This window comes from Emydura macquarii, unplaced genomic scaffold, assembly GCF_026122565.2.
Source record: "Emydura macquarii macquarii isolate MOO-44397 ecotype Brisbane River unplaced genomic scaffold, CSIRO-AGI_Emac_v2 contig_2681, whole genome shotgun sequence".
Taxonomy (NCBI): domain Eukaryota; kingdom Metazoa; phylum Chordata; order Testudines; family Chelidae; genus Emydura; species Emydura macquarii.
Genome location: NW_027132818.1, coordinates 3143731 through 3171584, shown reverse-complemented (window position 1 = coordinate 3171584; position 27854 = coordinate 3143731). Strand labels below are relative to the sequence as shown.

At 42.1% G+C, this 27854-nt stretch overlaps 1 protein-coding gene across 2 annotated transcripts in view; it reads right to left on the bottom strand.

Annotated features, from left to right (window-relative positions):
- Nucleotides 1–27854, bottom strand: part of SCAF4 (SR-related CTD associated factor 4) — a 76250-nt gene that overhangs the window by 22655 nt on the left and 25741 nt on the right. For both annotated transcript variants that reach the window (XM_067565612.1, XM_067565613.1), the window contains 10 exons: nt 26922–27098; nt 26240–26340; nt 23215–23323; nt 22446–22613; nt 12605–12690; nt 11042–11232; nt 8382–8482; nt 6890–7003; nt 6030–6186; nt 4280–4434 (listed from right to left, as the gene is read on the bottom strand). In XM_067565612.1, coding sequence (XP_067421713.1) covers nt 4280–4434; nt 6030–6186; nt 6890–7003; nt 8382–8482; nt 11042–11232; nt 12605–12690; nt 22446–22613; nt 23215–23323; nt 26240–26340; nt 26922–27098 — 1359 coding nt within the window. The remainder of the gene's footprint in view (nt 1–4279; nt 4435–6029; nt 6187–6889; nt 7004–8381; nt 8483–11041; nt 11233–12604; nt 12691–22445; nt 22614–23214; nt 23324–26239; nt 26341–26921; nt 27099–27854) is intronic.

Here is a 27854-nt window from a genome sequence, read left to right as displayed (position 1 = left end):
GTGGGGTTGCTGGTGAGTATTTGCTTCAGGTTGGGGAGCTGTCTGTAAGCAGGATGGGTCTGCCGCCCGCTGCCTGAGCAAGAGATGGATCATCTGCTAGGATAGGTTGTAGATCTTTAATGATGTGTTGGAGAGATTTTAGCTGGGGACTGTAGGTGATGGCCAGTGGGGTTCTGTTGTTTTCTTTGTTGGGTCTGTCCTGTAGTAGGTGACTTCTGGGTACCCGTCTGGCTCTGTCAATTTGTTTCTTTACTTCTCCAGGTGGGTATTGTAGTTTCAGGAATGTTTCATAGAGATCCTATAGGTGTTTGTCTCTGTCTAAGGGATCAGAGCAAATCCGGTTGTATCTTAAGGCTTGGCTGTGGACAATGGACCGTGTAATGTGTCCAGGGTGGAAGCTGGAGGCATGAAGATATGCATTGCAGTCAGTTGGTTTTCGGTATAGGATAGTATTAATGTGCCCATCCTTTATTTGGATTGTAGTGTCCAGGAAGTGGATTTCTTGTGTGGATTGGTCCAGGCTGAGGTTGATATTGGAATACTTGAAAGGATGTCCTTAACACTAACTGCCCTTAGCAATGATGGCCTGAAATTGTCCTCTGTGCTCCAGTGGAAGGTACTCAATAAAAGCAGTAAATTTTGCGTAGTTTGTGTAATTATATTTTTCCATGATTGCCTGGTAATTTGCGATCCAAAATTTCAGGATTGCAGATGAGTAAGACTCCCATCCAAAAAGGTCCAGGTGCTTCTGGTCTTTGTCATGCAGAACTGATTTGGTGTAGAGTTGTTTTCCCTGTTCATTCACCACATCCACCACCAGATAATCAAGAGGGGGTGAGAATAAAAATCTGGAGTCCCCTTCGTGGGGACATAATATTTTTTATCCACTTGTTTGCAAGTTGGTAGTATTGTTGCTGGGGTTTGCCAAACATTGCTTGCCAGATTCAAATGTGCCTCACTGATACATAGCACAAGGCTGGTTGGTTTTGCTAGACATTCTGTAGTCAGCAACGTTTGTGATTTCTTGACTCTTCAAGTGGTCTCTCCAGAGCATCTGCCATCTATTTTATGAGATCCTGAAACTGCCAGAAATCATTGGTTATACACTATTGTGGAGGCGCCTCATCTGGAGACAACAAAGATATAGTAGTTTGAGAGGTAGTCTCTTTATCTGCTCTAGCTTCATGCTCCTCAAAAGTCTTCTCCTGAGGAATGAGCTGGGGTGGACGAGACTGTCTCTCTCTATCTCATTCTAGGAGGCAAGATTTGATGCTCTGAAAAGTTGCTGTCAGTATGCTCCCCAGTGGTCCTAGTTGGGTGGGGAGGTCATATGGGAAAGGAGGTGGCATCCACAGCTGTTCTCATCACCACCACCGTCTTCTCCAAAATTCCTCTCTCTTTGTGGGTGTCAAAGAATGTGTTCTTGTATAGATGGATAGGAGACCCCTGAACCAGGACAGAAGAGACTGAAGGGAGGTCTCCATCATTATCCTCAGCATCATCCAGGGAAGGAGCCCCAGCTAAAAAGGATGGTGAGTTGGGTGGTATTGGAGATAGACAGGAATCCGGACAGCAAATGGATCTTGGTACAAAGAGGTGCTCAGTACTGGTAAGCAATGAAGACTCTGGTTCATCTGCCATCAATAAATCCTTTGAGTACCTAAATTCTTGTGGTACCAACATGACTGTATGTGTGTCTAGAGATAGATGGTACCGAATATTTGAAGCACTCTAAGGTTGGTGTTGATAGGGTCTGAAGGCTAGGGTTACATACTGCAGAGGAATCCAAAGGGGGAGGTACTGGCAGTAAAGTTGAGTCCGACAGTAGCAGCCTGGAGGAATGGTTCTCCTTGCCTCCTTTGTCATGTCTGATGGTACTGAGGCTTGGTTGAAGCCACATTTGCTTTGGAAGAGTTCCGGGGGTTTCCAGCCCTCCCAATACTGGAGGAGTCCTTTGCTTCTACAGTACCAAGCCAAGAGGTCCTGGTATGAAGGGAGTCGGAGCTCCTCAATAAAGTCTCTGGGGTCTTTCCCTTTCTGGGGAAGAGCTGATCCAAGGTCAAAGGGGTGCTGTATCTGCCTGGAGACTGGTGTGAAGGGAAGTTCTCCTGACCTGGCTCTGAAATAGGGCAAGAGGAACACTCCATCTTATTAGCCTCAACTGAGGGCTAGTCTACACTTAGAACTTGCAGCAGCACACCGTATCAGTATAGCTGTGTTGCTATAAGAGCACTTGTGTAGCATTATGAGTAAAACCACCTAAAAAAGAGACGGTAGCTATGTCGACAGGAGACACTCTCCCACCAACATAAGGCAGGTACTCAAGGGCTTATGCCGGCAACACTTATGTCGCTCAGGGGGGTGTTTTTTCACACCCCTGAGCAACATAAGTTTTGCCAGAATAAGTGCTAGCGAAGACAAGGCCTAAATCTCCCATATCTTCCTTGCCCTAGATTTATGGGCCAGACAGAAGATATATTTCTGAGGGAAATGCAACTCTCTAAGTCAGTGAATGTTCTTTGAGTGATCATTACTAACCAGGATGGCCTTCCAGCAAGTGAGGCACAGTTTGAATTCAGGTGGGCCAGACATGCCCTTCCAAGGAAAGCAAGTCTCTTCAGAGGAAGAATAGAGGAACAAAACTAATTCTTTCAAATACTAAACTAAACTAAGCTAAGCTAATCTATCTAAAACTAAACTAAAAACTAGGAGAAAAAACTAGCCAAGGCACGCTCAAGGTGGACACACTAAAGCTCCATCTCAGGCTGAGGTAGTTGAGAAGGAAACAAGGGTGGTTCACCCATGCAGCCCTATATAGCAGGGGTGGCCAAACTGTGGCTCATGACCACTTTTACAGTTGAAGTGTGGCTCGCAGAGCCCCCTATGTGCCTCCCATTCTCTGCTTACCAGACTGGGGTGTGGTGTTCGGAGCTTCTGTCCTGCGGCAGGGTGGTGGAGCTAGAGGATTCTGCCCAAAGGGGAAAGAGGCTTCGGGGGGTTAGTAAGTTTGGCCAGCCCTGCTACATAGTCTTGGGGTGGGGTATGAGGCTGTGTAGGACACATGCAGGGGCTGAACTGACACTGCTAATGAAAGTCTCCAATCAAAGGCGTGTGCAGTGCGTGCACACCTGTAGCACAGGAACATTACTCTAAGAAGCAGCATTACTGCATCAGAAAAATGGATTTTTCTGAACTTTTAGTGAATGACTCAAAGGCTAAATCGGGGTATGTCTTCACTGCCATGGCAGCAGGGATTGATGCAGCTCTCTGGTTGTCTCCATTAATCCACTTCCCAAAAGGAGTAAGGCTTCATCAATGAGAGGGTGTCTCCTGTCAATGCCGCACAGTGAAGACACCATGCTACATAAACCTAATTATATTGACAGGAGATAAGTAAGCTACATTATGTAGTATGCATATCTCCCATCAACTGCCACCACTCATGTACATCAAGCCTTTATGAAAGTATAGAAAACGCTAATTTTCATTCGAATTCTACAAGGGCTGTATTTATTATTTTTTAGTTACTAGCAAGGAAAGTTAGTTTACAACACCATATGGAGCAAGCTAATGCAGTCTTTGGTAAACTAATAGATTGATTATAAACTCTCAATCTGGTTAAGAAAACTCATGCATTAACCTTTACTGGACCAAAGCTAAAGGGGATAAAAACAAGGTACTGGAAAGATTCAAGAAAAGATTAGCCAGATATACTTAAGCACTTCATCCACTAAAATATTCAGGAAGTCTGTCACTGTTGGTCATTGCCCAATATTGCATTTTTAATTCAGTTTTTTTCCCCAATTTGTTTCCTCATCTTAGTCAAGTCAATGTCACAGGAACTATGGATTCATACCTCACTTCCATCTTCTATGATTTTTGATGTTTTTTTGTTACTATCACTGAGACTTAGTTCAGCGGCTATGATCAGACCAGCTGCTTTTTGCTAAGCCGTACTCAGCTGGAAGGTGAGACTGGGCTAAAGTTACATTGCTTTTTTTTGTAAAAAATTTCAAGTAGTTGGTATCAGATAGATGCTGGATCTCGGGGAAGAAGGTTATTAGTGCCACACATTGTCAGGATGACCAGTCAGACGACAGGCATATCAGAATAAAAAAAAAAGCTAAACAATACCTGAGATACTCTGTGACTTCTGTTTTCCACCCAAACTCTATGATTAACTCGAGAACTGACATGTTGAACTATGATTTAAATATCTATCTAGTTGTTGCTATTCAGCAGCAAATGGAGAGAAAAAAAAAAGAGTAAATAATCTCACCTGTGGAGGAGGTACTGTTATAGGTGCTGGTATGGGAACAGGAATTGGAACAGGTAATGCTTTAGGGACAGGTGATACTGGTTCATTATGTGTAGTTTCTGCACCTCCATTTTGAGCTACCTCATTTTCAGATTTCTTGGGAATTCCTTTCCACTCTACAGGAAATAAACAGAAGCCAGTTCAGTTGAAAGAGTATGAATATTTAGTCACTATCAACTGCTGCTAGGTAAAGGCAATGTGAAGATTATGTTGCAAACAATCAGCTAGCTGTCTCTATAAACAAATTATATTTAAAGGTATTTCTGAAAATACAAACTGAAAAATCACTGTAAATACAGCAAAAACAAGAGTCCTGTAGCACTTTAAAGACTAACAAATTTAATTTCTGCAGGCATAAGCTTTCTTGGGCTACAACCCACTTCGTCAGATGCAAAAGTGCTACAGGACTCATTGTTTTTGCTGTATACAGACTAACAGGGCTACCCCTCTGGAACTGTAAATACAGACTGTACAACAAGCAGCTACTGAAGTGTGGCAAGTAAAATTCAAAACATTTCTTCCATTAGTCATTTAACAGCTGATGTGACTCAGATCTTTGCATTCAGAACTGCTGTAGCATTCTTGCAAAGGATTCTGAAGCACATTAGTGACAATAATGAAAACAGTAGGATTGTACTTGGAACAAGCTCTGTAATCAGTAGGCATAATTAGTTATTCCAGGGCAAAAAGAAGGCAGCTTTTCCCTCTGATAATCACTATGTTGGGAGCACTAATATTGTACTACTACTACACACTCCTGTGCAAAACAAAGAGAAAGCACTAATCACGCAGCACTAAAGGAGAATTAGCTATAGCTCTAAACTCATTTCATAATGGAATGAGAACATATTTAGAAGGGTCTCTGTTGCTAATCAATGCTTTCTTAGAAACAAGCAGAGGAAAAAGCAAGAGGGATGAGGCAAAGACTACATGGAGAAACAGTCCAGATGTTAAACACAAAAGAGAAGATAACAGGAAGAGGAAAAGGCAAGAGATTTATAATGCTATTCTTGATGATAGGATATTAATACTTGTCTGCCACCAACAGAAATGCTGCACTGAAACGAGATTGAAATAATAAAAAAGGCTAAACACTACCTGAAAAAACTCATTTTAACATATTCTTGACTTTTTTTTGCTTATTAAAGCATTTATTTGGGATAAAAAAAAAGACCCAGCTAGCTAAAAATTGGATAGAGCAATGACGGAATATTGAATCAAAACTGATCAGCCACTAAAGTTTCTCTCATACATCAATGACTAAACTGTTAAAATCAACAATAGTTTAATGTTCCATCTCACCAATTCACAAAAACAAACAGAGACAATAACTTCCAACTTTACATACAATAAGTCTTGGTCACAAGGTTGTTTTATGCACTTCTCAACAACAGTTAGTACTAAAAATCATCATTAGCACTTGCGTTGGACCACCACTTGGTAATTCTCATGAAGTGATTTACCACAATATCTACTACCATTTGCTTATTATAAACATAACAAACTTGCATTTTCAGTACATGTATACATACTCAAAAGTCTATGAGTACAGTTTAGGTCAAGACAAATATAACATTTCTATACAATTAATATTAACATGTTTGTAAACATCATAAAAGAGATTTCTATTGAAATAAACCATTCACAGCTCTACTTCAATCAGCCCAAAATAATTCATTTGAAGAGGATTTTAAAAATCTGGGTATTTTACCTGGGCTAAGAGTTTCATTGTCCAACATTCCTCCTTCACAAAAACTTTCAAGGTCTTCAGGCTTAACTTTGTCCCATGGTATGTAGGTAACACCTAATTCTACATCCCAATACTGCTTATAGTCTGGTTTAATTCCTTTATTTAAAGCCCATGCAATCTTAAGAGGAAAAAAAGACCTGGTTAGAGCCCAGCTGCAATTTAACTTTTTTGTTCTGAAAATCTGCGCTTAAAAATAAACAGCATTCAGCAGCACAACACAGAAGCCACAGAAGGATACTGTGTCCAACTGGAGCTACACGAGAAATTTAGGCAAATTACAAATACTTAAATATAAATTATCCAAAGTGGAATTTTACCAAATTGTGAGGACTAATTTTTTTATATATTTTGTAAAAGATTCTATAAGATTTTGATTTATTTTAAGTGATGCCAAATGGTCAGCATTTCAATTCGGTTTCACTCAAGACGACAGCATCTTAAACAGCACAGAACTCTCTAAAATGACATGGGGTCACCGATTTATTACTGATTCAGAAGGAAGAATGCCACTACTGAATCAACTTCACTTTATTTAGTACTCTGTTTTCTTTGATGGTTTCCCCACAATCATTACGAGACAGACGGAATTCAAGAGAGGCACCCTTTTGTCAGCTTAAGAGAAACCCATGTTAGTGACCTGGAAGGAGAATGGATCCAAATTCCATCAATTTCTACATACTGAATGCTCACCAATAACCAAACTAAGTAGGGTGTTCACCTACGTTACCAAACACCATGCTATATATAAAGTATTAAATTTTAAGATTACTGTAAGTTTTAAAGCTATTTGAATCCATTATAAAAATTTTTCAAAGTGATACCTTTATAGATTTCTGATTGACTTTGAAGTTGCCTCGGCTCAGTTTTTGTAGGGCACGGTAAGCATCTTGTCTGTGAAGCATTACAATATAGGCACATCCTCTAGGCGGTATCATCTGTTACAACATGTACAGGAACAACATTATTTAAACTGCTACACTTGGTAATACAAAAGGTAACCAATGTATAATTAAACTGAAGCAGGCTGGAACAACAGTCAGGGAGTACTTTGGATGAATTAGAGGGCATAAACAGATCTAATATCTATTAGTAGATATCCTTTTAAATATTAATGTCTGTCTTGATATTAGTTTATCCATCTAAAATTCCTGTTTAAACAGAGTGTAGCCTGGTAAACAAGGGGGCAAGTGCTTATGCCACAGTGTAGATACTCCATATGAGGGCACAGGTTAACAGAAGGTACTTCGTCCTGAAATATGTTTGACAATAGCATAACTAAGTTACCTCCAAGATCATGGCATCTTTAATGGTTGCAGGAGACTTGTTTCTCTAATACATAAACACTTTGTTTCAATTTTTCTAAAAACTGCCTATTGCTGCCTACACCTCTGCTTCCAGTTCTCTCTTCAATGGTTGTAATCACTAAGAATAATTATTTTTTAAAATGTATTTTTGCAGTGGTTCCCCTAATTTGTTTTGAGAAATTACAGAGAGAAGCTGCAGCCAAATTATGGATTTGTGCTTTTTAAATTTTTTTTTAAGTTTCACTGCTAGTAGAAATATAAGCTAGATCAAAGAACAAAAATGTAGAGACACTGCTATAAGATTAAAAGAAGTAGGAAGAGAAGTGTACTAGCAGAATATTACAAACACAAATTTCTGCAATCAAGGGTCTCCACACAAGCAAATGTAGAGCAGAAAAAAGGAGGATACCAACAGTCCAGCGAGCATCCTGCAGCTAAGCTCCTCATTCACCATCTTTCACTTGGGTCTCCTTAGACAAAGCACGGTTCTCATGAAATTGGGGTACCCTTCTGGAGGGTATATCTTCACTGTCGTGGTAGCAGGCGTTGATGCAACGGCATCGATTAAGCAGGTCTGTGTAGATCTGCTCAGTCGATCAGAGAGCACTCTCCAGTCGACTGAATTAATCCACCACCCCAAAAGGAATAAGGCAGTGTCAACAGGAGGGCGTCTCCTGCTGATGCAGCACTGTGAAGACGCGGCACTATGTGAACATAAGTACATCGACAGGAAATACGCAAGCTACATAATGCAGCTTGCGTATCTCCCATCAACACCAGTGTAGACCAGCCATTGGTTAACCCCAAGAGCAATGTTGTTTTTAAAAGCAAGTCTCTTGTAGCAACCGCCTCATATTTTCCACAAATCTAAGTGTGGCAATAGCTCAGAGATAATGGTATAGAAAAAAAGGCAAGTGTTGATCTGGGGAATGAATACAAACAAAAAGTTGTTATAAATAAATGGGTTATTTATAAATAAAAGACCTCTTTATAACCAAGGCATACTCACATTTATAGATTCAATCGGGCCAAACTCCTCTAAAAGACTTCCGACATCCTGTTGAGTTGTTCTTTTGTCCAGTTGTCCTACCCAGAGTGTAGTACTACAAACTAGAAGGAAAAGAAGTATGACACTTAGAACTTTACTACTAGCACTTTTAAATTTTACTTTTGCAAATTTAAGGCTTGTGTTAAAATGGCCATTAAAGATAAATTGAAGCTTTCAAAGAGGTCTTGGTCACACTTTTACCCTCTTCCAGGAGGGCTGCAAATTCCTGTTTAGAATCCTGGGGCAAGGAATCTTTGAACTTATTAAATAAGTCCCAAAGATTAAAATCGTATTTCCCCAACGGCACCTGCTGGTTGGTGATATGAAGCTGCAAGCTCCGCATTGAATAAACTTTCTACCAAAAAGGTCTGACTTCTTCACATTCTTATGTTTCGGGGTGGTCCCTGCCAGTCTCTTTCATTTCTCGTGACCACTATAGGGACCCCAGGAGAGGGTGGGAGAAAAATAGTCAAAGTGTCGGCCAAAATCTTATTTTTGAAATATATGTAAGAACAGAGCCACAAACCCCCACCCCCCCTTTTCCTACCAAAAGGCACATCAGTCTGAATCAAAAGCTAAAACCTCAGACTGACTCTTACTGTTCTACCCTTTTAAATGTTAATTCAAGTCTGTCTGCACTTTGTATAATTTTAAGATTGTTTGTAAATGTCTGTACTATGTCCACTGGCCAGTTTAGCTGTTAATTTTACCTGCTTCCAATATATTTGTAAAAATCCTATTCTAAGTACAAAAGCCACACTGTGCAATGTAATGCATCTAATTGTGAAAGACACTACCAAAAATGAAATAAGATTTGCTCTAAAAATAATATGTAAGTTCTTCAGCTAGGAGTTGGCCCTGAGTGATTGAAGTGTGAATGGCCGAGCAATTGAGTTGGGTGTAGACAAAAAGAGTGATTGAACAATTGGTCTGAGTAAGGGATATCGAAACAGACATGAAGAAAACACCAGCCTCACGCTTGAGTGAAGAAGAAAGAAGCAAAGATGATCAAACGGCCGAAGAGGAACCCACCCTGATAACTTTGGAGCCAGCACATTTCAAAGGACAAAATCTGATCAGGCTTGCAACGATGTGGGTGATTAAGGATCATACCAAGAATGCAGTTGCAGCATGACAATGCAAAACCAATAGATTGACATGGGTTTCTTTCCCTATAAAATGGGACAAGAAGATGAAGGCTGGAGGTTCGGGTCTACAACATCACATCAGCCAGGAGTACCGATGCACATCGGCAGAACCTTGCTCCTCATCCTCATGCTCTAGTCACCTGGCCAGTGACTATCATGAGCACCAAGAGGCTGGTAACTATGACATCTGGAAGATCCCTATGTATGTTTGTCTGTCTCCCTGTTTGTGTATGCCTGTCAGTCTGTGTGAGTGTGAATGAAAGCATCAATTGAAACATGTGTCTCTGTAATTGTAGTATTGATATAATGTTAATAATGTTTTCCTAGTGTTTACATTATTATTAATGCTATTTCACTAAGTAAAGCACAATATTAATGTTATTACAGTGTTGGTACTTTTCTTTTCTTTAATACTATTTACCAAGTTTCTGTGTTCACAATAAACGTGGCTTGTTGCCTTATCCCCGAATAAGATCCTGTAATATTTGTTATTTGGGTAACAAAAGTCCTTGGCAGGGGCACATTATTTCTTCTCTGCCCATTTGGATGTAGGGGCCAGAGAACAGGGAGTCTGCCAGAGAGCCTTGATTGGGCCCTTTATTGCCTTACTGAAGGCAACCTTGGTCAGGGCTGCGGAAGCCAAAATGTCAATAATGAGGGTATGCAAGGTCTCCCTGAGCTCCTCCACCTCCAGCCTCAAGTTTAACCTGCTTCAATAGGTCCTGATGGGCCTTAAAATCATCCTGTGGCAAGAGATTATTAGGTCCTGCCACAGCCTCATTTGGGTAGGATGATGAGGAAGCTTGTAGGTTCATTATGTCCCTTGGATTAAAAACTACCTACTTCTGTTCATTCCCTCTGAGTGGCACTGGCCACCGTCAGAAGACAGGATCCTAGGCTAGATGGACCACTGGTCGAACCGAATATGGTCATTCTTAGATCGCTGGCATGTCTTTTTTTTTAAATGGGTGGTAGTGAAGAACAATTTTGTTGTGTTTCAGTAAAGAGTTATTTCATTCAAATTAAGGCAGCAACAGTTAAAGCAGCAGTTCCCCTCATTTCTTCCCACCAGTTTGTCATATTGAGCAGACAACATGCAAGGAGGTCAAGTAGGGGAGGCATCATTAAACTGCAAAATACTTCATTCCGCTGAGAATGCTCAAAGAGTGATGTTTCACTCATTTATAATTCTTCCACAAATCTCCCAAACCTATCAAAAGCATTATGTTTAGAAGCCAAGTTCCACATTAGAAATTTAAATTGTTTTAGGTGTAACATTTGTCTGGAATTGTAGTAATTTCTTCAATCTCACAGAACTCAAACTGCTAAAAGAAGTTTCCTCACTTTTTTCACAAAACTCACCTGTTTACAGAGAAAATCTTGATCACCCGAGAAATGATGCTATAATAAGAACAATTTTGCCCTAAAGCTGCCTTTCCTTTGAAAGTAAAATGAGCAAAGGAGAGGACTCACCACTAACAGTTTCTGGTTTGATTTGAGGAAGGCCTTTTGACCTGCGTTCTCTCTCTTTTTCTCGTTCACGTCTTTCCTGTGACCGAGATCTAGGAGAGTGTCGGCGCCTATCCCGAGATCGGGAACGAGAGCGACGATGACGCGACCTTCGAGACCGAGATCCAGACCTCGATCGTCTCCTTTTTGGAGATCTATTTTTAAATAAAAATATTAAAACATGCAACGCTTTGTCTAAACACACAGTATAAACATCTATTTGACTCATCAGAAGTCAAAGTTCAACAGCTGCATTTTTTTTTTTTTAAACTTTGAAATCAAGCATTAGTGTGTGTACACACCAGACATTTATATTTAACAGTACATGGTGTATCCCAAATAAGTATTTATGCCAACAGTAAACTTATGTGATTAGACATACTTTATACTACAAATTTATTGTAGATTATTATTCTATCTGCAGGTCAATCATTTTTCAACTTCTGATATCCTTTATCACTTTTATGTTACTCTTATATTATGGCACTAAATCCAATATCTATTATATCACAGAATATACTTTCACCTATAAGCGAGGAAAACCTTTTTTTATTAAATAATTTCATAAAAAATTAATGCATATATTACTTTACACTATGATTTAAAGCTAAACAAACCTAGGCCTGGAAGGTATTTCCATGGTAATCCTCCAAAAAACCCAAGTAAAGTGCAACAAAGGAGTGGCCCTGGTAATTTAGTAGATGGTTTTGCCATATAAATACAGGTTGCTTTTAGCCAGAGTGGAACCAGTATCCCAGCATTCTGTTTGTATAAGCTGTCTTTCTGATCGGCAAAACTTACAGCCCACAAAATCATTCAAGATCACATGGTTCTTTTTGTAAAAAGTAATGTTGTGACTCTAGAATCCTGGCCAAATTAAATAATTACATTCTGTCTACTTAAGATTTCTCCAATAACTGCAAATGGAGAAGTTGTTCTTCACTTCTATGACAAGAGAAGTATGATGTTAATGGCTCTGAATGGCTGCCACATTCCACTCAAGTAGCTGCTGCATTTCAGAGATGTAAGAGTGATCCCTATATCTACTGCCCCATTATATGGCCCCATTATTGTAGAATCTGAGCACTTCACAATTGTTAAATGCATTTATCACCACTACACACCCTGTACAGTAAGGAGGTCGTTTTATCCCTGGGGAAGTGAGGCACAGACACAGTATGGGCTTGTCTACAAGGAAATTTACCAGCAGAGAAATATCATATGTCCTGTGTGCATAATTCTTAATAAGAGTATCCACATAGGGATTTATACCGCTATCCCGATAGTGGTAAAATTATACCAGTAAATTTCCCAGTTTAGACAAACCCTTAGTAACTTGCTCAAAGTCACACAGGAAGAGAAGGGAACTGGGTCCCAGGTTACCACACTAACCATAGGGCTATCCTTCCTCATCACACAGACTGCTAGTAAAGCACTTTGAATCTTTTTGATGAGATATTCTAAAGCTAAATATAAAAAAACCTAGCATGCATATATTTTCAGTGCTAGAAAATAACATTAGCTTACCTTGATGTTGATCTAGATCTTGATTTTCTGTTATCAGAAACATGTCGTTTAACTTCCTGAACACAGGGCTGTTCCACCTCCATATCCTAAAATGTCCCACAAGTTAAAATGTCGTTATTACTGCAAATAGTAATTTTATTCCAGTCTGTGACTAGACTGAATTAAATTAAACTAAATTCACATATATCTAGAATCAAAACCATGATATGATTTTGTCCAAAATACAGATTTTACTGTTTTTATTCAATATTTATATTTTATATTAATAAAAGATGGTTACTTACCTTTGTAACTGTTATTCTTCGAGATGTGTTGCTCATGTCCATTCCAGTCTAGGTGTGTGCACGCCTCCCTTCGTAGTATCCATAGGGCTGGCTCTGGTGCCCTCTGGAGCTCCGCACACATGCCACAGTATATGAAGCGCTGCTGGCCCTGCGCCCCTTCAATTCCTTCTTGCCGTCAACTTTTCTTCTTCTTCAAGTTCTTGCTTATATTGATTCCATTCTAGGTGACTCATAAGTAGTACCTTGGATATAGGCTCAGAGTTCACAGGTAAGCCGTTCGCAGCACTGCCCTGCTGAAGCTGGAGTTGTCCCACGCCTGCTGAACGATGGTGTAGTGGGACGTGAAGGTGTGTACCGATGACCAGGTAGTGGCCTTACAGATGTCCTGTATAGGTACCTGCACCAGAAACGCTGCTGAAGAAGCTTGTGTTCTGGTGGAATGGGCTCTGACAATTCCTGGCGGAGGAACGTTTGCTTGCTCGTAGCAAAACTTGATGCAGGAAATCATCCAAGAGGAAATCAACTGGGAGACAGGTAAGCCTTTCATCCTATCTTACACTGCAACAAAAAGCTGTGTGGTCTTACGGAAGGATTTTGTCCTTTTGATGTAAAAGGACAAAGCCCCCCTAACATCAAGTGTGTGCCACCCTCATTATTCTTCCAAGCCATGAGGTTTCGAAAAGAACACTGGAAGAAATATATCCTGGTTGTAATGAAATACAAACACTACCTTGGGTAAGAAGGCTGGGTGTGGTCGCAACTGGACCGTGTCCTTATAGAAGACTGTGTACGGTGACCCTGAGGTAAGCGCTCTAATCTCAGATGCCCCTCTTGCTGAGATAATCGCAACTAGGAAGGACACTTTCCAGGAGAAGTGACAACAGTGGACAGGTAGCCAAGGGCTCCAAGGGGGCCCCTTGAGCTTGGATAGAACTAGGTTCAGATCCCAGGGAGGAACGGGTCCCTCTCTATGCCCTTCAGGAACCTAAACGTCATGCCATGGGAAACGGATTTCTCTTGTATTGGAGGGTGAAATGTGCAGATGGCTGTCAGGTAAATCCTCAATGAAAAGATAGCTAGGCCTTGAAGTTTACCTGCTGCACCTTAATCTAGAAAAGCCTGGATCGATGCCTGTTGGGGCACGACTCCCTAAGATAATGCCCAGTCAGTGAACCTTTTCCACTGGCCAGATACGATGCCCTAGTGGAGGGTTTTCTGCTGCCCATCAGGATTTGCTGATGCCTGTTCTTCAGGGTTCAGCCACTCAGTCTCCATGACGTCAGCTGCAGGGATTCCAGATTCGGATGTAGGAGCCAACCCGTTCTGGGAGAGGAGATTGTGCCACTGGGGCAACTTGGGGGGAAGAGGAGATGGATGACTGACAGCTCCAGCAGTGTGCTGGACAAAGCTGGCGAGGCCATGCAGGTGCTATCAGGATAGTATCTGCCTTGTCCCTCTTGATTATGTATCAGCGGTACGGGTGGGAAGGCGTACACAAGAGCTCCCATCCATGAGAAAAGGAAGGCATTGAATAGTGATCCTTCATATCGAGCAGAACTGATGACACTTCTTGTTCAGCTTGGATGCAAAAAGGTCCACTTGGGGAGAAACCTACCTTTGGAAGATCATGCTGGCCACCTCTGGATGAAGTGACCACTCGTGGCGGGGTAAGGAGGACCTGTTGAGGAGGTCTGCCGTGGTGTTCTTGATACTTAGGAGATGGAAGGCCACAAAGTGAATGTTGTGCTGTACTGTGAGTTTCCACAGATACATTGCCTCCTGGCACGGGGCTGGTGAGCAAGTCCCACCCTGCCTGTTTATATAGTACATTGTGGCAGTATTGTCTGTTAGAATTTGAACTATCTTGCCTGATATGAAGGGAAGAGACACCCCGCATGCCAGGCATATCACTCTGAGTTCCCTGACATTTATGTGCAGGTTGCGGTCTTCCTGTGACTAGATCCCTTGGGTACTGTCACTGGAGCTGATATGGGCCCCCCATCCCAAGTCTGAAGCATCCAGTACCAAGGTGACTGAGAACCAATTCTTCGAAAGGCATGCCCTGCATTACCGACAGGGGATTTAATCACTAACTTAGGGGGACAAGACGTGAGGGGGTACTGTAACCACTCAGTCCAAGGTGTGCCTACTCGGGGCATATGTTGAGGTCAGCCATGACTTTAATGGTCTGAGCCATAGACATGCGTGGCACACCACATACATGCAAGACACCATATGACCCAGTAACTGCCGGCAAGTCTGGGCCATTGTGAGGGGAGAGGTGTGTAAGCGCATGAGGTGGTCCGACATGGCTTCGAATCAAGGTTGCGGTGGAAAAGTCTTGGCCTGCGTGAAGTCAAGAACCACTCCAATGAACTCTATTTACTGGACAGGTATTAATGTTGATTTTTGTCCGTTTATCATTAGGCCCACGTGATGATAGGTGGTGCATACTAAGTCGAGGCTGTTCTGGACCAGAGATTGGGATCTACCTTTGATCAGCCAGTTGTCCAGGTATGGGTAAATCTGCATGCCCCGACATCTCAGGTGTGCAGCCACCACTGCCATGCACTTTGTGAATGCCCTTGGGGCGGAAGATGCACCACAAAGCAGGGCCATAAACTGATAGTGGGAATGACCCACCATGAACCTGAGGAAGCATCTGTGACCAGGAAATATCATGATGTGGAAATACATGTCCTTTAGGTTGAGGGCAGCATACCAGTCTCCTCGATCCAAGGAAAGGATAATGGAGGCTAGGGAGACCATGCGAAACTTCAGCCTCTTGGCATACTTGTTAAGATGATGCAGGTCTAGGATGGGTCTGAGGCCCTCTTTCGCCTTGGGGATAAGGAAGTACCAGTTCACATCTGGCGGAACTTCCTCTATAGCCTCCACCTTGAGAAGGTTCTCTGCCTCCTGCATGAGAAGTTGCTTGTGAAAGGGGGTCCCTGAAGGAGGGTTGTGGGGGGAGAAAACTGTAGGGTATAGCGGGCTGAAATTATACCAAGGACTCAATGGTCTGATGTTATCCAGGCCCATGTGGAAGTAAAGGGACAAGGCGGTTCAGTAACAGCTGGGAAGGAGAATCCTGGTTCAAGACTGGAATGCCGTCCTTGGGCGCACCATCAAAATGACTGGCGCTGTCCACACGAGCACCAGGAGGGCCCTGATTGGGTAGCAGATGAGGTCAGGGCCGGTCAGCATCTTCTGAAGCCTTTACCCTTCTCTTTCCTTCTGTAGGGGCTGAAGTGTGATGCCTGATACCTAGGCTGCTGCTGCTGAGGGCAACACTGCGATCTCAAAGCCTGTGGTGTATAAAGGCCCAATGAATGCAGAGTGACCCTTGAGTCCTTTAGTCTATGGAGCTTGCATTGGTTTGATCTGAGAAAAGTGCGCTTCCATCAAACGGGAGGTCCTGTATGGATTGCTGCACCTTTCTGGGATAGACTTGATGATTGCAGACATGAGCACCGGCACATGGAGACAGCAGAGACCATAGATCTTGCTGCCAAACATGCCGCATCCGAGGCTGCTTGCAGGGAGGCTCTGGCCACTGTCCTATCCTCCTCCAGGATGGTGGTGAAGTCCAGTGCCTTCTCCTGAGGCAGTACATCTCCTAAATGCTTAAGGGAGTCCCAGAGATTATAATTGTAGTTCCCCAGTAATGCCTGTTAATTGGTTATTCTAAATTGGAGGCTCACCGTCGAATAAACTTTCCTCCCAAATAAATCCAATTTTCTGTAGTCTTTATTTTTCAGTGTCGAGCTCAATTGACCCTGGCTGTCTTGTTCGTTAGTGGTCGCCACCACTAGGGATCCTAGGGAAGGGTCTGTAAATAGATACTCAAATCCCTTCACAGGGACATAGTATTTTTTTCTCAGCCCTTTTGAACATACGTGGCAGGGAAGATGGTGTTTGCCACACAGCCTTAGCCACTTTGGAGTACCCCTTCGTGTACTGGCACAAAGATCCGAGCCAGTACTGCAGTTGCCAGCACCTGGAAGAGGTTATCTGTGGTCTCCTTGAGCTCCTCTGCCTCCAAGCCCAGACTGGAGACCCAGAAGCTCTTGGTGGGCCCGAAAATCATCCAATGGAATAGACGGCACCACGGTGACTGCCTTGTCTAGGGATGAGGAAGATGACTGCAGTGACAAGATAGGTGGTGGCATCTCCTCCTGCTGCAGGGGGACTGATGTCGATGGCCCCTCTCGAGGCTCGGTGTCTGCTTCTGATGCAGAGTCCTTAGCCCCCTCTGGGCCCATCCATGCTGCTGAGCGTTTATCCGACGACTGGTAAAAGTACGATCCTGGGGCCACGGGAAATCCCCATGGGTTCCAAAATGGCCATTGGGCAAGACACTGAGGCCCAGACCTTGCTCATGCGCCTCTGGAAGATGGCACTGGCAAGAACAGGTAGGGGTCTATCCTCCCTGAGGAGAAGGAATCGCTTCCCGAAGACCGTAGAGGGGCTACCGTTGCCTCCCTCCAGGTGTCCTGTGGTGCCGTAGGGCAGTGCCATGGAAAGGGGAACCGGAATCTCGACCTCTGGGTCTCATGATGCCCTGATGAGCATCGCCATGAGTGGAGTGGCATCGGAGAATGAGATGTCAGGGAACAATGATGGGACTTCCTAGATTGATACTGCGCCAACAGGGACCTATGCTGGGAAGAGGAACAGGACTGAAGCCACCACATTGCGGACAAGTGTCCCAGTGCCAATAATCTGTGGTGAAGGCTTTGGTGCTGGAGAACGAGTTTAGCGCTGCACAGCCATGGGTGAATTCCTCGATGCTGAAGACCAGAAGTTGCACCGCTTTGCTGCCAGAGACTGGGGCCACTGCCGCTCAGCCATCAGGGATTGTCCCAGGGGCAGGGAATGCAATCTTGGGGACCGGCTCCATGAAGGTGGGGACCTTCTCTGCAGTGACCAGGTCCGTGGTGATGTACGTTGTGGCTCGGGAGAGCGGTGCAGTCACTGAGAGGGTCCCACTGTGGGCTTCCCTTTAGACACTGGTGCTTTCCCTCTCCCCGGTGCCAGAGGAGGTTTAGAAGTCGGAGGCAGGGGAAGGGCCATCCGGGGTCTCCCCACAAGAAACAAAACCAGCACTGATGGCACCATAAGCTGGAGAGGCCCCCTTCCACTACCAAGAGTTAGGGGTAGCTCTAATGGTGAGTCCAGCTCTGGTTGTCCCGACACAGCCGGCTGGTCCGATAGAGGACCCACGTTTGACCCAGCATCCCTTGTCTTCTTCAGTGTAGGGGGATGGCCCGTCAGAGCGTTGCTTCCTCTGCCTCTTATCTGATGGAGAAGAAGAATGGTGCTACGACGGCTCTCGTGCCGGTGGGGCGCTATGTACCGATGCTGTGCTCAGCACCGAGGTGGAAAAGACGGTTCTGAGGCTGGTCTCAGAACCACCTCCATCAGTAGGGCTTTCTGGCGGATCTCTCTCTCTCTTTCTGAGTCTTCCCTTACAAATCCTGCATTTATCCTTCCTATGCGATTCCCCCAGACACTTTAAGCAAGTATTGTGGGGGGTCACTAAGCGAGAACGGTTTGTTGCAGGTAGTGTATGGCTTGAAGCCCGGGGGCTGGAGCATGCCCCGTTCCCAGGTGGAGGTCCCTAACAGGACTAACACTTAACTAACTATTTACATGACTTAACAGACAAACAACAGACACTAAACTAACTATTTTTTTTTTATATATATATGAGAAATTGTAGCACTTGCAGTAACAAGCAAGCAAGAAGTTCCAGCAACCGTCAGTGACGGAAAGAAAGAACTGAGGGGCCACAGGGCTGCCAACGCCTCATATACCACGGCATGTGCACAGGACTCCAGAGAGTGCCAGAGCTGGCCATACGGATACTGCTAAGGGAAAAAAATTCCGGTAACCGTGCACAGAGGCACATGTACACACCTAGAATGGAATTGACATGAGCAAGCACTTGAAGAAGCATAAATACATTTGTGATAAATATTATTACTATGTCAACATTTTAAAATAACTCATGCAAAACTTATCTTCAATGTTTAATAGTTGTTTTTTAATTTCAGCATGTTATGTTAAATAAAATATTTCTACAGTAAGAATGGGATACGAATAACTAATGACAGTCAAGCGAAGAACAACCTGCTGAAAGTCACCTACTCTGTCTCACAATGTGTTCTACGACAGTAAGCCCCAACAGTAAAAAATATTTGATCTAACTAACACTTCAAATTCCCCACTTACAACTTTAACTGAGTATTTTGTTTGAAAATTTTCTTTCAACTGAGCACCCAAAGATTAAATCACTGACAAAATAAGGTCTGTGTGAAGGGACATGCTCTCACTCTGGTGGGGAGGAAACTAACAAGCTCTTCTGGGCCTGTTCAGCACCAATAAGGCCTGTTCAGCACAAATGGGCGCACAAAGGGGGGAGCTTAAAGAGAGAAAACTTGTCATAGGAAGGGGCCATGAACAAGGACTGCTCCACCTCAAAAACTGCTGACAGCAGAGACAGGTCAGCCAAGAAGGAGACAGTGGCACAGCCCAGTTACAAAGCAGCACACCCCCAGAAGAGGGCCTGGAGGTAGCCCCCAACAAAAGACAACAAATCTGCTTACAGACTAAACCCAAAAGGCTGAATCCAGAAAATCTACCTGCTAGCCAGACCACTTTTGCCTCTTTTTGTTTTCATACAGATTCCCCTCTCTCATAAGGGAAAGGGAGGGGAGAGGACTTTCTTTTGTCTGTTTGTTTTACTCAGAGAACCACTCATGTGCTACAAACTGGGGCAGAGGACATTATAAACAACTGGAAGCAGAGTCTGGAGGGGACTCAAGGGAGCTCCTGCCTCTCAGCTTTTAAGAAGGGAACTCTGCTCTGAAATGTCTTATGAGGCCCAGTGTGGGCTCTCCTTTCCTGCAGACTTTAAGCAAAGTCCACAGGAGGAAGTCAAATCTGGGTGGATTAAGGGGGTTGTAGATGATATAATGGAATGATAGGAGAGTAGGGGGAGTCTTATCCATATTTTAAGAATTTGAGATTTAAATGCTTAACACTTTCTGGATTAAAAGTTTTTAACAGATTCCACCTTTCCTTGTACTCCAGAATCCCTTCTATCCTCCTCCCTCCCCATTCAAAAGCAGGGAGCATGACTCCATCTCATTCTTTCCCATGCCTCCCAATCGCCCACCTTTCTCTCCATATTCCTTTTCTCAGACCTTTTCTAGTATCAGGCCTCTCATGAGAGATACCTACAACGAAGGTAAGGCATCACTTCCATGAAATGGGAGAATAAATTTTATCAAGCAGCTACAGGCCCAGTTTTTCAACTGTCACAGCCACATTAATCACATGAATTTTCAAGGACAAAAGGTATAATTATGTTCATCTAGTTTGGCCAAATTAATGAAGTCACCTGCCTTTCTCAAAGCTACAGAAGCAGAAATAGTCCAACTTATTGTTACCTAAAGCAAATAAACTTATCTTCAGAGTCCCCAACTCTTGAAAGACTAAAGCATTCTGCAGTTCAGTTCTCACTCCCCTGAACACGTAGCCTGAAACCTGAGTTTTGCCTGAACATATGATGCTAAAACTAGTAGATTCTACCCAATGCAGAACTCAAAAGACTTACATTCTCAAAAGAGAGGGGGTAGGTCTCATCCTAAATCATAGAGGAAGCAGTTGTGAGGAGCCATGTGTCTCATGGTTTTGCCAATTGCCTACAATCTGAAATAATGGATGCTCCTCTTGAATTATCATAGGAACTATTTTTCTTACTTGCACTGGATCAGTCATGCAACCCCAGTAAAAAACAGACAGTAGGAATTTTAGACACAGGTTTTCCTCAGTCATGTTTCTAAATTTGTTCCACCTTCTCAGGGATTGAAGAACTTCAGTGATACAAGTGATCTCTGAAGAGAGACCAGATGTTGATCTCATCAACAGAAGAAATGCCTGGAAAAACCTAATGTAGTCACATTGCACAACGTCTGAAACACCCTGGGGTCCCAAGTGGATTTAATCCAAGCTGACAAAAGAAACCTTCTCAACCTGGCCCTGATAGGGAGGGAGAGTCTGAACCAGCACTCTCACTACTTAGTGTCTCCTAAAAGAAGTAAATCTCTCTCTCTAGTGGAAAGAAAGGATTATTTCTAGTATTTGCCAGTAACTCTAAAGTTCTTAGCCTGAAGAAAGCAGTCATTTTTGACTTTGTGCACAGAAAGCTTGTTTACATTCAAGGCCTCAACAATTAACTTTTTGTGATTATACAATAGAATCTCAGAATTACGAACACATCAGGAATGGAGGTTGTTAGTAACTCTGAAATGTTCAAAACTGAAAAAAAATGTTATGATTGCTCTTTTCAAATGTTTACAACTGAACATTGACTTAATACAGCTTTGAAACTTTACTATGTAGAAGAAAAATGCTGCTTTCCCTTTATTTTAGTAGTTTACGTTTAACACGGTTCTGTACTGTATTTGCTTCCCCCCCCCTTGTCTCTGCTTGATTGTGTACTTCTGGTTCCAAATGAGGTGTGTGGTTGACTGGTCAGTTCACAACTCTGAGGTTCTACTGTAATGGGAGCCTGAATCAGATAGGTTCTAAAGATAGCATGTATTCCAGGACTGCAACTGAATGTATATTCTGGCTATTGTGGAACAGAATAAAGAGCATGAAGAAAATTGTGTGATATCACAGGCTGCATCATAAATGGAGAGAACTTGGTATGGATTCCAGAGTCTTTTTTTTTGTAAACACATTTTTAGGATCTCCATTTGCATGATTTACTATCTTTAATAAAAGAAAGGGAAGTGCTGGAGGTGACTACACAGGCTGCACGTACATACAAGGCTGCAGAGAATGCAATCAATCTCCTTTCAAAGTCTGACCCTACGCTCCTTAGGAATATTGCTCCTTCACTGTTCAGTGACAAAGTCTTAGAATTCATTTTAGAGATGGCAAAATTTCAGCTTCTTGTATTTAGGAACTTTATATAATTTAAGTCAGAATTTGCTCACTGATCACTTCTTAAGAAGGAGTCAGCCCCTTTAAATCCCCAATATCCTCCAAAAACTCTGGGATATGGGAACTATCCCTTTCCTACTATTTTTCATTTTAAGGAGAATTTCTTGGAATTTTTTAGTTCACTTCTGTTTCAAATTCCTTGTTAGTTTTTAAAATGAGTTCATTCATATAGTTTACCTGTGGAATTATGGAGTCAGACTGATACTACTGCAAGGACTTTGAGGAGAGAGAATATTCCTGCAGCATGGAAGGGAGGAGGGAGAGATGAGAAGAAGTAAACAGACTGGCTGCAAGATCCAAATCCAAGGCTTTTCCCAAAGAGAAGCAGGCAAAAAGTAGGTATTGCTTCCACTAGATAGAGGCAGAACACTTGTGCTGTAGCATCTGTAGAAGCATCTAAACTTCTATCAAGCAAGCTGCCTCCATGCATGCCTGTGGGTAAGGTTACCATCAATAGTCTTCTCCTAACAAATTGCTTGCTAGTGCTTTTAAAGCACTAGGAGCCTAAAATGGTATTGGATCGCAAGAGTCCTTACCTGTTGATGTGTTTTCTGTGTATGTGGTTCACCCTGTACTGGGAAAGGAGATTGGAAAATTTGCTGCACTGCTGGCGTTGGTGGAATCACAGGCTGAGCCATGGGAGGAAACTGTGGTGTAGGGAGAAGTCCAAAACCTGGCATTTGTCCATTGGGAGGGAGTGGGACCTTTAGGGGAAAAAACTTGCATTTTCAGTCTCAGTGAAAAAATTACTACTTGAACTATAATGATAAGCCCCTGGCTTGATTAATGGAAAGCTGCACATATTTTGCTCAGAGCAGCATTGCAAGTTTTATATAGAAAAAAGCACATATATGCATATTAACTATTTGTGTTTATACCTGCATTTATATATCTCCCTAGTTGTGTGGCCCCTTACAAAGCTCAACAGAAAAATTTTGCATGCAATGTGTCATTAGAATACATAAATTACATTAATGCAATCACAATGCTAACTTATTTCTAAACATTTTCTACTCTAGGGGACTGACAAGACCCTGAGACTGCAGACACATGCTTAATTTTACACATGTAAGTAGTGTAATTGGAGTCAATGGGATCCCACATGAAATTATGAATGTGTACAAGTTGTTTATCAAAGCTAATGGTGTATACAAACATTATATCTTCATATTTAACAGATTTCCTTCCAGTTCCATGCAACAAAAATATTAAATGATTTTGTATGACCAGTAGACATTCTAAATACATATTAATAAAAGTAACCAATTTAATGAAGGAAATAAATCTCAAATAAATGAAAGTTACCTGGTGACGCATTGGATCTTGCTGCATTCCCATCATCCGCGGTTGAAATGGGTCTATATTTGGGAGCTGTGGATATACTGGTTGTTGCATACCTTCTCCTGGAAATCCACTAAACAGCAGCGGCAAGGCAATGTTAAAATGTAAACATTCTGTTTTTACATTTAAAATCTCATTCCTGCTTTAAATTTAGATAAAAAATTTAGCTGAATACTCCACAGAAATGAATCACCCAATTATAGGTAGAGCTGAAAGTGATTTCTTTAATTAAGACTATCTAAAACTTTGCATTATAAGACCCCATTTTCAATTGCTTATAACTTTGTCAAAATTTAATCATTCCGGCTGAAATTTTTCATGCCAATTGTCTGTCTTAGGCTTAATTGTTTGACCCACATTTCAGCAAAAGAGGTTCAGCTGTTTCTGAGAATGAGGTTATTGAAACACGTTTTGCCCATATTAAAAAAAAAACAAAAAAAAACATACCACCTTTTTGTTGAGACACTAGTACTCTCATGCTTTGGAGCAGGACTTGAATTTTGGCCAAGGGAGGTTGGGAAGAGAAGAGGGATGTTTGTCACACTGGGATCAGAGAAGTGCCTTCTGATGCCTTATTCAGTGCACAGAATGGACAGTGCTCAGGAAATTAACCAGATTTTCATAGTGAATAAGGGTATTTATAGAACTCCACTCTGTTGTAGACACTGGAAGGTGTTTAATGAATGGAACTGTGAAAAACCGGACTCTAGCCATGACTCTGCCACAGATTTCTTTGTGACTTGTCCTGCATCACTTAAACCAAACTTTTCAGTGTCAATTCCTCATTTTCAATCTGCTCAACCTGAGACAGCAGGAGCCTGATTTCCAGAAATGCTACATACTACTGTAACTGGAGTCAACGGGAGCACTTAAAATATCAGGCCCTATCAGGCCAGGATGTTGTGAAGGTAAGTTCATTAATATTTGTGAAACATTTATATGTTATGGAGATAAGCACCATCATGCTGGCACATGATGGCAAATATAACATTAGTGGATCCTATCCTATCCGATGATCCGTCTCTCGCTCAGGCAGTAGGTGACAGACCAATCCTGGCTTACAGACAGCCCCCCCAACCTGAAGCAAATACTCACCAGCAACCACACACCCTACAAGAAGTCCAATTCAGGAACCTATCCCTGCAATGAACCCCATTGCCAGCTCTGCCCACACATCGACTCTAGTGACAGCATCACTGGTCTTAACCACATCAATCACACCATAAGGGGCTCATTCACTTGCACATCCACTAACGTTATATATGCCATCATGTGCCAGCAATGCCCTCTGCCATGTACATTGGCCAAACTGGACTATCACTATGCAAAAGGATAAATTGACACAAATCAGATATAAAAAATAACATCCATAAACCAGTGGGAGAACACTTTAATCTCCCAGGGCACACTGTCTCTGACATGAAAGTTGCTATACTTCTACAAAAAAAACTTCAAAAACAGACTTCAAAGAGAAACTGCTGAGTTAGAAATTATCTGCAAACTTGACACATTCAAACTGGGTTTAAATAGGGATTTGGAATGGCTCTCTCATTACAAGATGTAATTTGCTCTGATCACCCATTCTCACCTCCTACTCAATGGTTGTCATTAGGCCTCAAGTACCTGGCTTTCATCCAGCTACCCCACTGTTGTCTATGCCTTTGGATATGTATATGTTGCCTCCTACATATGTTGCCAATATTCGCTGTATTATTTCTACCAACTGCATCTGAGGAAGTGGGCTGAAGCCCACGAAAGCTTATGCCTGGTGAAATTAAATTTGTTACTCTTTAAAGTGCTACAGAACTCTCGTTGTTTAAACTTACACTCTACTTCTATATTGTCATAACCTGGAATTTTAATTGAAGCCTTCGTGTGTGTGTGTGTGCGCGCGCAATGCCCTGCACCCCCATGTTCACCCTTACAGTATAATTATGTATTGTTTAATGCAACGTATGTCATATACGATGTCTATGGTATACCCATGAGATACATTATTGTTATGTTTGTTGCAATTTCATGTGTATAGTTATGAGGCTTCACTATGTAATATTCCCAAAGATGTGTCCTCATGGCTTGAAACATGTCCAGGCAAAATTCACCAGGAGCAGAGAGCAGTTCACACCTCATCAAGGTTTATAGGACAAATCCAGCTCAGCCTTCCAGGAGCAAAGGACTGGCCTGGACATCAACAGAGGATCAGTTGGACTCTCGAGTAAGTCACTTCCCTTCCCTTGGTCAGCCTGGAACTCTGAGGAGGCAATGCTCACTGATTCAGGACATGGATGAGTCCATATAAGGACATTATTTTATCACCTGACCTTGGGGGGGGAGGAAAGCCCCAGAGGGGAGAAGAAACATTATAAAAAGGGGAGACATTTGCCATGCTCTCTCTCTTCCACCCCATCCACAACCACCACCAAGCAACAAGTGCTGACTAAAGGGGAGAGCCTGGCTGAAGGGAAACCAGCCGGCCTGTGGTGAGAATCACTTAAGTTTGCAAGGTTGCTGAAAGTGTTAAACTTAGTTTAGAATGCATTTTGCTAGTTTCTCTTGACCAAATCTGACTTATTATGCTTTGACTTATAATCACTTATAATCCTTCTATAGTTAATAAATGTGTTTGTTTTACCTAAAGCAGTGTGTTAGGTTTAAAGTATGTTGGAGACTCCACTTGGAGTAACAGGCAGGTGCATATCAATTTCTTTGTTAAACTTTGTTGCATCTGGGACTGGGGATATTCGCTGGGGTCATTCTGTTGCATAATCCACTGAGTGGCTGGCTAGAAGCATTCACTCGGGAGTAGTTTACATGCTGGAGGTTGTGTGTGAACAACCCAGGAGTGAGGGTTCTCACAGCAGAGCAAGACATGCTCTGCGAGTGGGAGATTGGCGGTGACACAGCAATTCACCAGTCCGGATTGCACCAGGGGAATATCACAATTTATGAATCCTATTAGTTTGATTTTACTATACATCATAAAACTTACAATGGTGGTTGAGAAATGGAAGGAGATGGAGCTGAGTCCTCTTTCTTTGAGTCTTCTACTGCTTCTGGCTCATCATCATAATCAAATCGATCTAGCAGCTTCTGAAAGAAGTTACATTGAGCCAAATCCATTTTCCTAAATACTTTATAGTTAACAGCTAAAATATTTCTATTACATTAAGGATATAAATGTCTTACTATAAAATTTTAGCAACTCTGGAAACGAAAGACAAAACACTATTTACTCAAGGAGCAAAGAAAAGTAAAGTTTAGGAACAGATCTAACTGTTCAAAACCAGTTTTATTCAATTTTTGAAAGCAAATGTCTATCATTAATGTAAGAAAACAAGAAAACCAGTCAATGATTTGGAAGTCAAAGGACCAGAGGAAGTTCTGATTTTCTATTCTAGCAGTAGGAGGTTCAGAGGTTGGTGCACACCTTTTTACACAAAATACCACCTGGAATATTTCAGAGCTCAAAATGAAGTTCATATGGGCTCCAACAACCAGAGCTTTTCAGAGTCCCGGCTTTGGAGCAGTGCAGAGGCACATCCCAAAACCAGGGATCTTCACTGACCACACACAAAGATGAATTTAGAAATTCCTGTATATGTCCATCTTCCCATTAGGAGTTACCATATTAAAATGATCCTTATGAATGCAAAGAACAATAAAGGACTTACCTTATCAAAAGAAGTTTTTTGCTCAGGTGGTAGGAAAGCAGCTTTTTGTTCTGGTGGTTGTGTTGTTGTAGTCTTCAACTGAGCAGTAATAGCCTGAACCTGAGCCATCACAGTATTATCTATGACTGGAGACTGGGGTTTTGGAGGCTGCTGAAAAGTCTGAAGAATCTGCTGAAGCTTAACAGGATAGATATTAAATCAAAATTAGTTTTTCTATTTCAAAAAAATATTTTTGAACTCCTCCTGTTAACAGAATAAGTTACACAATATTTGTAAGACAGGTTCAGATATAAAAATGTACACTAGGCAGGTGGCTAGTTTTAAGAGGAGGTGAACATACTTGTGTGCAGGTATAGCACTCATTTGTTTATTCTTGAGTCCCAGCAACAGATCTTTTTTGGGTGGGCAGTCACTAGGAGGCAGAAGGAGATTCATACAGACAATCTTGATATACAGTAGAACCTCAGAGTTATGAACTGATCGGTCAACCACACACCTCATTTGGAACCGGAAGTACACAATCAGGAAGCAGGAAAAAAACAAAACAAAAAAGCAAATACTGTACAGTACTGTACTTTGTTAAACAAACTATTAAAAAAAGGGAAAGTTAAAATTTTTTTTGGACAAAGTAAGAAAACTTTCTGTGTTCGTTTCATTTAAATTAAGAATGCTAAAAGCAAAATTTTTCTTCTGCAAAGTAAAGTTTCAAAGCTATATTAAGACAATGTTGAATTCTAAACTTTTGAAAGAACCACAACTACAACATTTTGTTCAGAGTTATGAACATTTCAGAGTTACGAACAATCTACATCCCCGAGGTGTTTGTAACTCTGAGGTTCTACTGTATGTGGCCCTGCTCTTCCTCCCCAGGACAATCAAATATATTCCTCCTAAAAATAGAGTCCCCATACAAAACCCACCAGAGCTTATAAA